The following is a 13,825-nucleotide window of genomic DNA, read 5'->3' on the forward strand; positions in this document are numbered from 1 at the left end:
TGCAACCAGAAGTTAGTGCAATTGACGAATACGATGAGACCCCAATGTAGCGAGTAAATAGAGAAGGAAAAAAGGGAGAGCATAGAGTCTGGAGAAGCAAATGGAGTGTGAAGCGTGAAGGGTCAGAGAAAAGATGCAATATTCTATACTTGCTATAGTGTAGAACAAGTATAGAAATTCTTTTCCAATATTACAAAACTGCTATTGGATCACTTTCTATACATGTTTTAGGTCAACCAATTATAAAAAAAACCTATATTATTTACAAAATTGTCACCGACACTCTTTTTCTAAAAGGTATAATATGCAGGTATAAAAAACAATTTTACACTAGTGGTCGAAGAGGAACAGTGAATGTGATGAAAACTTAGTGGCAACAGATGAAGACAATGAGACCCCAATGTAGCGAGTAAATAAAGAAGGAAAAGAGGGAGAACACACAGTCTGAAGAAGCAAATGGAGTGTGAAGCGCGAAGGGTCGGAGAAAAGATGCAATATTCTATACTTGTTATAGTGTAGAACAAGTATAAAAATTCTTTTCCAATATTACAAAAATTCTATTGGATCACTTTCTATACATGTTTTAGGTCTAACAATTATAATAAAAAAACTATATTATTTACAAAATTGTCACCGACATTCTTTTTCTAACAAGTATAATATGTAGGTATAAAAAATAATTTTACACTAGGGATATTATATTTTCCATAATATCTTGTAAAGATACTATTTGCATTTTACATATACAACTTAGCACTTACCAATTCATGCCACACCCAAAATTATATACTTTCTTTCATTGTATGTATAAATTTTAAAAGAGTAGTTATATTTTTTAGGTATTATAATCTTAATTCTTTTATTATGATAGTGTGAGATTTATTTATTTTTGTTAAAATGTAATTGCATAATACAATTTGTCGCAACCGAAATCACAACAGGATGATGAACCAAAAAATAAACAAGTTTATAAAAAAAAAGATTTGGAGTCACCACCATAGTTATTTCTGGAAAACTATTGAAAAACACAAAGATAAAGCAAGTCTGCGAAAAACCAATTTTTTGGATCCAGGAGTTGGTTACGCGTAGGGAAGGTGTTAACACCCTACATTGCCCACCCAAGGCGGTACCTTTCATTAAACATGCAAGTTGATGTGGTTTTCAAAATGTTATTTTTTTTCCCAAAAATAATAAGACAAATAATACTAAAAGGAAACAATTTTTTTTTTTTGTTTTTGGGCCCAACAAGGGTTGACTTTAGTTCTACGTATTCTCATTCAAAATGATAAATCAAGGTTACGTAGTTTTGTGGTTTAAATTTTAAAGTTTGTTGTATTTCTTATAGTAAGCAATATTTTTTTGAATATTATGTTTAAGTTGATAGTTTTATTTTGTTGTTAACGTGGCTAAGTCATCTAAGAAGACTCTAGAAGTTACATGTATAAAACATTTAGCTCTTAAATGATTGATTGAAGGTAAAGTTCCAGTTGAAATAGACCCTCACACGTGGCTAATCAAAATGATTTTTTTAGTTATTTGGGTGTCTTAGCTCGGTCAAAGGTGTCCATTTTAGAACCTGATTGGGATCATGTGATAAAAGCATATAAAAATATGATTTGGTTTGATATTTGTGTTAGTTATTTGCTCAACTTATATATATTAATTCATTAATTATGACTTGAATATTAATTAGTTATGACCAATGTATTATTTTGTAGACAAACTTTTAGTTTGAGATTTTCAATTCCCTAAGGAGTAAGAGCAAAATGGAGACAATTCAAGAAAAATTTGATTGACTTTTACATCTTTGGAAAATATAAAGACCAAGGCCCTTGTGAAAAACATGGCATAAATGAAGAGACATCACAATTGTTTATTTAGAGTCGACCAGATCCTTCTTGGCAAGTTTATTTTTTGTTCGCATTACACTTTGCTAAACTCAGAGTGCCATTCACTATTTGTGAATATTATTTCTTTCACGGGAAAAGAGAAAGAAAACTTAAGCTATCCAACAAAAGAACATAAAATTTCTCGAGGAGGGTGTGACTTATTAGAAAAGAGAATGATGGAAGAGAAGTTAAAGAAAGAAATGGAGATATCTTTTGGTGAAGAAGTTCTTTCTCCTCCATCTCCTCCTAGCCGACATGAGAAATGGAAGATGGCTCGTACAAAAGCAGGACGACAAATGACATATGAGAAATGATTGATGATTGGTCAACAAATTGTAAGTTACTATATAGATGGTGGAGCAATTAATGATTTATTCCAATTTTTATTATGACTAACATTGTATTCTTTCTTACAGGATGAACTTGTAGAACAAAGTTCACAAGGTAGTTTTTTCTTTCATGGTCATCGTGACATGACCATTGTTATTGGTATTGAAGAACACCCTAGTCGTGTGTGTATTGCTAGTTATGGTGTGGGTGTAAGGCAATATTTTTGATCATGTCCTTGACCCAAGACTTTTGCGGCACCTATGACTTAGGAGATGATGAAGTCATTTAGACAGCATGTCCCCCCCCTCCCGCCCCACCATCCCACCATAATTTTCTACATCCAGATCAAATGAATCCTCATAGCACCAAATGTAGTTGTAATGTAGAGGATGAAGATGATCACATAGAGACTAATCTCCTATAACTATAAGCTGTTTTGTTGGAGATGTTCCTCATTTTGTGGCAATTGAGAGAGTTTATCCAGTTGGGTCCACCATGCACATTATGCTGATGCTCGATGATTTTGTTAGAATGATGGTTGAAGAAATTAGAGATGCCACTACTCCAGTACAATACCCATAGTGGATGTGCAAGTAGTAGGAGAGGCACTTGGAGCATTTATCTAATGGTCGAAAGAATTAATTAAGTCAATTTCAACAAAGAAGGTACGTTTTTTAATTATATTATTGCATAACTTTTAACACACATCATATTTAAGTTTGTTAGTATATTTTACAAGACCCTAGGATTAGGCAAAAGTACTAATTACATCTCATTCAAGCCATAAGCCCGAGGATGAGCTGAAGCATGAGCCCCAACCTGACTAGAATGTTAATCCAATTTAGAGGTTGATTATGGCTTCATCTGATTTGTATCAAGCACCCACTACAAGAAAAATAACTTTAGGCAATGGACCAAAAACCATGGCCTAAAGTAATAAATTCGTGGCCTGAAGATTAGACAACGAATTGGCAACGAATTTGTAGTCGTTGTATAGGTTATCGTGGCCTATACTAGAGGCAACAATTTTTTTCCGTTTAGACCAGGTTGCGTAAAGGTTGAGTCAATATATATAATAAATGATTTAATTTTAGCCATGGTAAAAACCTTGAAACTGTGTGAAAAAGACACATAATTTCATACAAGTAACAAATACATCGCGTGTAAAATCCTACCAAAGAAACTAATACAAGTAACTAACATCCATGTGGAGAGGATGAACCAAAGAAACTTAAATATTTTTCAGCATTTGGTTTTCCATAAGGTATACACATGAGAATCAAACTTAAAAGTAAATGGAAATGATAATTTAAGTCCACCAAAAGTACACAATCCACAAACTTATAAAATAAAATCATAGAGTATAACAACTTACTTTCTTTAATGATACACCCAATATTCATAAAAAGATAGAAATAAGAATTTGTATCCCTACCCAAAAGTAACAATTTTGTAACAAAAGTGAAAGAATGATAATAGCTTAACTCAACACAATAAAACTCTCAAACAAGAAGCATGAGATTAAACAACAAGAACATAACATCCATGCGTAAAGATGAACCTAGAGAAATGCTAACACATGGATGTCAAATTATCCACCACAATTTCCTTAAAACCAAAATGAGAAAGGAAAACGTGAAGTACCCACGTGAATGCAACCTACATGGAATTCCCTAGCTTCATGCAACCCTTGGGAAGTAAACCATTACGTAATATGGTCATTAAAAGGAACCCCAGCTACATAGTATTCTCGTAAAGTTTGAAGCAAACCTTCCACATGAAATTGTCAATGCACGACCTTTCCATCCAGTGATTTATATGTTCTAAACCTTGTAAGAGAAAAAGGTTTGGTTAAACATAACACCACTGCAATGTGACCCAAAAACTACTCCAAATACTCACCATGAATCCTCCACCAACCATGAAACTTGCGACCTGATTGGATAATGAAAAAACTTAAAACGAAACTACATTATGCGTTCACCATATACCACCTAAATCCTACAAACGTAAACCATACCCCCCAACGAAACGCCAACCCTAAAAAACAAAGATTATGCACATAAACACAGACCCCAAGCACAAAAACATATAGTTGTAGAAAGTGCCCACAAGCACGTTTTTAATTCAGCCCCACAACAACGTGACCTTCCCAAGATCAAAGTCTTAAGAAAAACACAAAGAAAAACTCTAATTTAGAGCAAAGATGGAAGAATTACGATTTATGTGCATCAATGGTACACCCTTAAGTCAGCACAAAGAAGAAACAACAGATGAATACCCATCACAGATGAATACTTATCTCTCACAGAATATCGCTGGCCTTTAACGACATTGCCAAGTGCCTTCAATTCACAACCTTTTTTTCCCACATTTAAACTACCTCAGGCTAGCATATATTTGCATTTTTGGAATTGAAATGAAATATTTATCTGAAAGTGGAGCGTACCATAGAACAAAGACACGTGAAATGGTAAGACGATGACAGTGAATGATGATTGCGCGACGATAAAGGTGAACCGATCACAGCGCGACGACAAGGGTGAATTGATGATAGCGTGCCGACGACGAGAATTAACGATGATGCGACGATAAAGGTAAACTGATCACCGCACGACAATGAAGGTGAATCACGTGACGACGAAGGTGAATCGCACAACGACGACGGTGGTAAGTCGATGGCCGATAAGATGGTGTGCGGTTGACGATGGACGGTGTGAAGGGTTTCGCAATTGGTGGTGATGGAGTCGAGAAGACGGAACCGTTACGGAAATAGGTTTTAATTTGGACAATGAGTGAGTGGGAACTAAGAATTAGCAAAGTCGAAGGAAGAATTACAACCTTTCCATTTTTCCCTACATATTGATTTCACTAACATACTGATATTTAGGTGCTAAAACTTATATTTCCGAAATTATTAAATTTAAGGTTTAAAATTTATTATAGACAATGATTTTATGGTATAGCCCACACATTTTAAAGCCAACATGGAAATAAATGTGGCATAAAGTATCCACATTTTGTAAAGCATTGCCATTGGAATACTTTAAGCCATGCATGTAAAATTGTTGCCTATACTATGATTAGGCAACACTTTTATAGTCATGGACAATTTAGTGTTGCCTAAAGTCATTTTTGCTGTAGTGACCTTATGTCATTCCTTAGGATGGAACAATTTTTTGCGTTGACAATGGTGATATACCTTTGTATATAAATACGGATGTTTTTGAAATAATCCAACGTAATCAGATGTTGAACATTGTAGTAATTCAACTTTGGATGATGTGAGTACACTCTAAATTTGTGTTTTGTATTTAAGTTATGTTTTGTGAAATTAACCTAAACGTTGTGAATTTGTATGAATGCAAGTATATTAATTGTCAAAGTGGAGAACGATAATATTTATAGTTTCCTTGAGCCTCAAATTATACAAAAGTTTGAGAAAAAAATCAATGCACACTCAAACTTATATATAGCGCTGGATTCATCCATCCAAGAAAAGAATTTACATCGCCCCTTATATTCATAGGTAAGTTGAACTCTCACTTTAGTTATTATCTAACTAATTTCATATCACTAACTAAAATTCTTATTTAATAGGTCTCATTGGCAATTGGTTATTATTTTCCCCATAGATCGTATTGTCATATAGTTTTGTTCATTGCACAACAAGCAAAACAAATAAATGAAAACTTTAATATAGAGGTATGTGTTAATTACAAAATTATTGTGTTTTATCATGATTATATTATAAATTAATAATGACTTTTATTTTTAGTGCTATTAATGTCAATGATGTCTTGGATGGTACATGCATCTTCATCCCTTATTGATTGGATTTATCCTAAGGTATGTAGTTTGCATTGAATCTATGTATATTTCAACTAAATTATCTTAGTTCTTCATATATTAATCATATAAATTTCATATATTAGTGCAATAGGCAACATGAAAGCTTTGAGAGTGCATACTACGTTATATATTGGATGTGAACCATAGTTCGTGCTAACATTGTTGATTCATGGGACGATGTAAGAGTTTCTTCGATTATTGACGTTTAACTTTGATTCCTATGATATAATATACCATAATTAATATATATTTCATATTTCAGGTTTTTTAAGGTGTCGAACCATTGAGAGAAGATAAACTTGAAGAAATTCGCATGGAATGGGCAAGATAACTTTTTAGGCGAAAACATTAGTTTCCTTAGCCATTAGGAATATTTTAATTTAATGTTATTTTGTAGCTTTAACATTTAGCCAAATAGTTTTGATATGCTTTAGTACTTTATTGTACCTTAGGATAATACAATTTGAATTGTTTTGAATTTGGAATGTATTGGTCTTTTGCAGGTCATTGAATAAGTCTTAAACCCGAACCAATATTAAAAATTAAATGACGTCCTATTACATTAATTGTTACTTTAATCAAAGTAATACACACTTTTTTCACACTGCCAAAAGATTTTACATCAGTTCATACAGTAAGTGATGTAATATCTCCCTCCTTTTGGCAACTTATTTTTTTCAATATTAAAGCGGTTCGAGTTTAAACGAGGTTATATGTTAATGTTATTACATCGGATTGTGGAATTGATATAATCTATCATGTACTTTCTACATCGCTTGATACAACATCAGTGAAAAATTCGATGTAATAGGGTCCAAATAACCGATGTAGTATCACTTTTCTGTAGTAATGACTAATAAATATTTAAAGTTTAGACTTTTATATCCAAAATGGTGTTTGTACCCAATGTTTTGCCTTAAATCAATATGATGTAAAGTTGGGGGTTTATACAGGGATATTTCCTATGATTGCTTCAAGCACATTGAACTCATTATTTGGACACTGAGCGTATTTAAAATTTTGACTAACATATGATATTGATTACATATAGGGATCTAGAAATATAAATAGGAATTTGTTTTGTATTTTATGCAGCACTACAAGCGTATGAACTTGGAACAAGACACTAAGTAGTGCAATTAAAATTCTGAAGATTGGAGTCCTACATAAATCTAAAATAGTGACAAAGGCAAATGATTGACAACACCCAAGTGACCTTTTGAATTTTTTGGACTTGGATAATTTCAAAGGTGAATCATTACAAATGGAAATAAATTGTTCGTGCCAATTTGATTTCTATGTTTTCTTGTTATGTCCAACAACTTTTTTTCTTTGAATCTATATATATGTGTTGACCAAACAAGTTTGTAGTATTACACTACAAAAATATCTAATTTTAGTGGGGGCTTTTTAGTTGAGGTTTTAGGAACCTCCGATAAAATACATAATTAGGTGTGGTTTAAGAAACCCCAAGTAAGTACTTAGTTTTTTTTAAGAAACCCCAGGCAAGTATGACAACTTTTTCATGAAACCCCATAAAATTATTTTCAGCTTACCCTCTTTTATTTTTAAAACATTTTAATTTGGTTACAAACTTTTTTTTCTCTTTCTCTATGCTCTTTTCCTTTCATGGTGCTCTCAGTCCTCAAGGTAAACTCATAACTCTTTCTCATTTAATCGTCTTTTGCTTTTGATTTCATTTTTGTTCGGTGAGTTCATCAACAAACTACGTTGGTTTCATTATTATTAACAAAAGTGTTGCTTTCTGATTTCAATTTCGTGCCCTAGGAAAAGGAAGAAAAAGCAGTTGTGGCACGTGTCCTAGGAGGAGGAAGACGTTCGTTCTTTCGATTTCATCCACAAACTGCATAGATTTCATAATTATTAAAGGGAGTATTGCTCTAGAATTTTGTGCTCTAGAGAGAGATAAACGAAGCACTTGTAGCTCGTGCCCTAAGGAGAGAAAGACGTTCGCTCTTTCGATTTCATCATTCTCCCTCCAATCTAGTAATAAACATCATTCTTCCTACTTTCAATTTCGTATTCTTGCTTTCAATTTCATCACCTCTTTCGATTTTATCTTCATGCTTTCATTTTCATATTAATTTAATTTCGCAAACTTGATGTTTGTTTCTGTGTTCGATTTACAGAGGTCTTGAAGCTTGTTATTTCGGAATGTAAACCTAAGGCTAAGATTGTGGACATTTGTGGGAAAGGGGATTCTTATATTAGAGAGTAAACTTATATTTATTTATATAAGATGAAGCATTGTCTAATATTTTAACATGTGTACATGTTATCTCCTTTTTTATTTGTCTTTATATTTACAAAATTTTACTAATAGGTGTTATTTCTTGTTTCTGTAGACAAACTAGAAATGTATACAAGAACGTGAAGAGGAAGATTGAGAGAGGATTTGATTTTCCCACATGTATATCAATAAACAAAGTAGTCCATTTCTCTCCACTAGCTAGTGATGAGGCAGTGTTGGAAGAAGGTGCTTGGAAGGTCCTATCACAGGAAGGGCAACAAATGTCATTGTTGCTACAAATACTGCTGCAGAAGTGGCCTTGAGGCTTGTCAGGCCAGGAAAGAAGGTAATCAATTGTAACTGGTTTTTATTGTAGTTGCATCTTTGTAATGGGTTGATTTGTATTTTACAACATGTTGCCTTTATTGAGTGTGTACCTTTCAATGATAGTTGAAAATTCAAGTGACATGTAAAGATTAAAATTGGAGAGAAATTAGTTTGGTTTATGTATATTATTTGAAGGAATTTCATTGCTTTGTTATGTGTCTTGTTGATTTTGATCTCTAAATGATGCAAACTGTCATGAGCTATGGATAAACTCCATTGTCATAGTTACACTGAAAGATCATTTATGTTTTTTTTATTGAAATTGTTCTATATTTCTCTAATTTCTTTGTTTAGGTTGACTTTTTATTGTCTTCTGTATCGCCCATTTGTACTATTATTAGGATAAAGATTGGTAGGCCAACAATGGAGCTGGAAAAAATAGCAACAAGGTAAGATAATATCTATTTTATTGGGTTTATACATAAAGTGCAACATTGTTTGCTTCATCCTTGATTTTTATTTCAAAGATTATTTTTGTTTTTGTTTTCTAAGAGTATTTCTACTTTTGGGCTTTTACACGGCTAAAGTACTGGCTACAATCCTTGGGAGAGCTAGTGATTGGGATGTTCTGATTGCTGGTGTTATGGTGGTTGCAATTGAGGGAATTGACATGCTAATATATAGAATGCATGCCACTGCAAGGCCCTGGAGATTGCAGTCTTTTCTACTGATGGTGAACTTCTAGAAAGCTGGCATATGCATGGGTCTCTTTGTTGACGCTTTTAAGTTAGGCAGCTAAAATCCCACAGGACTTTTCTTTTCAATTTATTGTTGTATATCACAAACTCTGGTAAGTCAATTTTATAGCACTTCTCTTCTAGTTCTTTAATAGTCATATAATTATGGCATGTGAATAATATATATGACGAATGCTTAATTAGTTTTGTTCACGGTTCACCCTTTCGCATATGTTGGGTGAAGGAGAAACTTTTTACATTTTATTCACCTTTGACAAATTAGTCGTATGTACTTTTTATTATTATTATTATTATTAATATTATTATTATGACAAATTTTGACATCTCATAAGATATATTTCTCTTGTTTTGAATTGTTTACTCTAAAAATAAAACTTAAGGCCTAATTTTATTTTTGGTAAGTAGTCACTTTAGTCTTTGAAAGTGGAATTTACCGTCACTTCAGTTTTTTTATTAAGTTGGTTACTTTTTTGCAATTTTGGTATTTGAATTTATTCACTTACTAAGTTATTGTCATCTTGGTTCTTCAACATAATCTTTTACTGTTATTTTAGTATTTACTAAATAAATTATTGTAATTTTAGAATGTCAATGTACCTTCTATATATCAAACATGTTCTACTAAAATAGTAAAATGTGGTTACATTCATGACTAAATTCACAATATGTCTTAATGACCCATAACTACTCTCACACTTGGTTTATTTGGATCCCTTCGTGCCAGTCCTTCCAAAATTTATTTATCAATTCTTTATCATCATTCTTATAATGCTAACAGATTATAAATTCAAAATTACTTTCCATTTATTAATTATTTAGTAATAAAGAAAGAGTATTTGATGAAAATGGTGTGGTAAAAATAGTTTGGACAAGATTAAATAAAACTGAGACAATGATGAAAATGGTGTGATTATTGAATTGCCAGAAGTGGAGCAAACGTAACACAAGGATATAGTTTTGGTGCAGTTGAAAGTGTGAAGGCAACTAGTGACGTTAACTCTCCTATTTCTGGTAAAGTGATTGAAGTGAATGAAGATCTTAGTAGCTCTCCAGCTTTGGTGAGTTTTAACAAGATGTGTGTTGAGTTTATGTGCATTAACTAGTGATGTTAACGCTAATGTTTCTATACTTTTGTTGATTATACAGGTTCAATTGGTGAGAATTGAAGTTAACTCTGCAGAAAAAAAATTTTGTACTAATTTTGATTTTTTTTCCTATTTAATTAACTCTGTTTTTATTTTCTAGGCCAATAATATATACTAATAATCAAAACTCAGGAACAAGAAGACCACTTGTGAAGATGACTACTTAGGAAGATTAGAGATAATTAATTTGCTTTAAGGCTACTTATTTCTATACTTTTGCTTATTAAATATTTATCATAATTCGTTTTTTCAGATGTTCAAAATTTAATTTATTAGAGCATATCTACACAAACTATTTATGCAATTATAAACTAATTCTAACGTAATAAAATCATAAGACAACACCCACTCATGCAATAGTTTTTAATGATTACATGATTCATTTAAATAAGATAATAAAATGAATGAAATAAACTATGGTACAGTCAAATGTCATAATAAGCTGGCAGTAGTGGGTTTCAAACCCCAAGTAGTAATGGGGTTTCAAATCCCAAGTAGTAGTACGGGTTTGTAACTTCAAGTAGTAGCAAGGGTTTCGAAAACCTCAAGTACTAGCAAGGGTTTCGAAAATCCTAGGCAGTAGTAGGGGTTCAAAAACCCCAAGTAAGTTGCATTTTACTAAGGGTTGCCAACCCCCCCCCTCTCCCCCCACTAATCTGTTAGCCACACTGACTCTTTCAGGAAAATTGCAAACCTTTGGTAAAATCATTAGTAGAGGTTAAAACCCCCAGAAACACCAAATATAACCCCTACTAAAAATAATTATTTTTGTAGTATTAAGGGATCTTTTGTTGGAACATCGCTCGATCATCATAATCATAACTCAGTTAGTTTTTTTAATATTCCTCTATCTCATTTTTAGTTTTTTATGTGATTCTCACATACGTATCATATATTTCGCTTTAAGGTAAACTATAAAATTAACATTTACGGTGTGTTCGTTTGGGGGGTTGGAAATGTGCGAGACAATTTGGGAGAGTGGATTTCGTAGATTGAACGTGTTCGTTTTGTGGGATTTAAAGAGATATGAGAGAATGGATTTGGGGGATGGATGGTTTAATCCATCCCCGCAAAAGTGAACGGATACTCGTATATAATGTGGGAGATTACAAAAATAACCTTCTGTGATGGATGGTGTTACTTTGGGACACAACGTGGTGTGTGTGTGATTGTTGAGTGCATCCATAGAGGGAGAAGAACATGAGGTAATAGCCATCCAGGATAACACACCTTCAACCCTAAGCTTACACACACTGTTCCATTCAATTAAGCCCTTAATTAGGTGTCCATGCCTATTGTTGGTTAACATTATCACCCTTTACGGTTCCCCACTGAATTTTGCCCCGATTAGATTTAGCCCAGAACCCCAGAAATCCCAAAATCGGAGAAATGCCCCGCGCCGCCTGGCGATTCAACCAACCCTGCCAGGCGCTTCATCCACAAACCCAGAAATTGAAACAACCCTAAGCGTCGCCTGGCGGCCAGGAGTGTGCCGCCAGGCGGTTTCTGGAAATTTCCCAGAAACGCGGTATTCCAAGATTTTAATAGTATACAGGCACCATAAATTAACATACATCACATCACAATATTATTTGAAGCAAAAACAGCGGAGTCCAACTCCCCTAACTTGGAATTCCTTCGCTTGAGATACTCCAATGATCACTACGTCTCCCCCTTCTTGATGTGGTCACTCAAACCTCACCAGAACCTCACTCAAACCTCACTAATCTCTCTGATTTTCGTGCTCTAATTCAGGTTGCTATTCCAGCTTGCCAAAACCTTCTCTATGGCCACTTTTTTACCCTTTTAAACTTGGCTTTTAGTAGAGTTTAATTACCCAAAACGAAATTTACCTAATGGTAATTGACCTTTAACTTGGAATTCCTTCGCTTGAGATACTCCAATGATCACTACGTCTCCCCCTTCTTGATGTGGTCACTCAAACCTCACCAGAACCTCACTCAAACCTCACTAATCTCTCTGATTTTCGTGCTCTAATTCAGGTTGCTATTCCAGCTTGCCAAAACCTTCTCTATGGCCACTTTTTTACCCTTTTAAACTTGGCTTTTAGTAGAGTTTAATTACCCAAAACGAAATTTACCTAATGGTAATTGACCTTTATGATCTGTTTTTCAGCTACCCAAGGCTGCCTCTCAACTATCTAGGGTTTTTCCCAACCTTTCATATTCAATTCACAGCCAAAATGCCAAAAATAATGTTTTTAGTTTGGTTCTCCAAGGTTTGAACCCATAACCATTCAATCACAAAGTAATTACACAACCAATTCAACCAAGTCATGTTTCATGCTTAACAAATCCAATTCAGACATCATATCATACCAGAACATGATTACATAGATTTAAATAATAAAATAATAACACAAAAGTTAGCATACATAAGACTCGAACCCAAGTTCTCTCACACAATTTAAGTACTCTCAACCACTTGAACTGATACTTTTCCAGGTCATACCAACCATAATTTAATATCATAATTATTTCTCCTCCCGTATTTATTAATTATTTATTTATTTAATTAATTAAATTCTACGGGTCTTACAGTGGGCTGTGGTGGTGCGGTGAAGGAGGTGGTGGCGTGTGTGGTGGGGATGAAGTCCCAAATAGTGGATATGCACACCAGTTAGCTAACCGGTGCAGTGCAAGTGTGTGTGTGGATGACACCGGTTACGTAATCGGTGCCTTGACAATGAAGGGATGACACCGGCTACGACACCGGTATCGTGTGTGTTGTGTTTTTTTTTTACTTTTTTTTAACTTTATATAAATTGTTTAAAATTTAATTGTTTAACTTTTTTTAAAATTTAATTGTATAGTTTTTTTTTACATTCATAAAAATTTATTTATTTTTTATTTTAAAATTCTATATAATTTTAATATTTTTTTAATTGGTATTAATTAATTATAATTATTTTTATAACATCAAATTATAAAATCATTCTCTTTTTCCATCAAGAGTATTTTGGTAACTTTCTAATTCTATCTATTTTTATAATTTATTTTATCTATCACATCAATCAAATCTTTCACTAACTTCCATAAAACTTATCTCAAAATCTACTCACTTTACCTTCTAAATCTACTAAAAGAAAATCTTCACACTCTCTCCATATCCACACCCTCATTGGCCATTTGGCCATTTGAAGAAAAAAAAAAGTATGCATATATTCGAGGAATAATTGTTTTGAAGCTTTTATTGTGTGGCTCGTGGGTCCCATGATAGAGTTCACTATTTGATTGTATTCATTTTTGTGAT

General features: G+C 33.2%; 1 protein-coding gene across 7 annotated transcripts; it reads left to right on the top strand.

Moving 5' to 3' along the window:
- Positions 1-7,467: 7,467 nt before the first annotated feature.
- LOC114170614 (uncharacterized) lies at positions 7,468-10,844 on the top strand. 7 transcript variants are annotated; one of them, XM_085668785.1, is made up of 8 exons: positions 7,468-7,721; positions 7,860-8,078; positions 8,222-8,306; positions 8,438-8,668; positions 9,051-9,098; positions 9,237-9,499; positions 10,333-10,465; positions 10,554-10,844. In XM_085668785.1, the coding sequence occupies exons 1-4, from the start codon at positions 7,685-7,687 to the stop codon at positions 8,643-8,645; spliced, it is 549 nt and encodes a 182-aa protein (XP_085524911.1). In that variant the 5' UTR covers positions 7,468-7,684; the 3' UTR covers positions 8,646-8,668; positions 9,051-9,098; positions 9,237-9,499; positions 10,333-10,465; positions 10,554-10,844. The 7 variants fall into 7 exon arrangements, with proteins under 7 accessions (XP_085524911.1, XP_085524912.1, XP_085524913.1 ...); XM_085668786.1 differs by having other exon boundaries at positions 10,363-10,465; XM_085668787.1 differs by having other exon boundaries at positions 10,374-10,465.
- The last annotated feature ends 2,981 nt before the right edge of the window (positions 10,845-13,825 follow it).

This window comes from Vigna unguiculata, chromosome 11 (genome assembly GCF_037176805.1).
Source record: "Vigna unguiculata cultivar grain cowpea cultivar isolate G323 ecotype 2 chromosome 11, ASM3717680v1, whole genome shotgun sequence".
Lineage (NCBI taxonomy): Eukaryota > Viridiplantae > Streptophyta > Magnoliopsida > Fabales > Fabaceae > Vigna > Vigna unguiculata.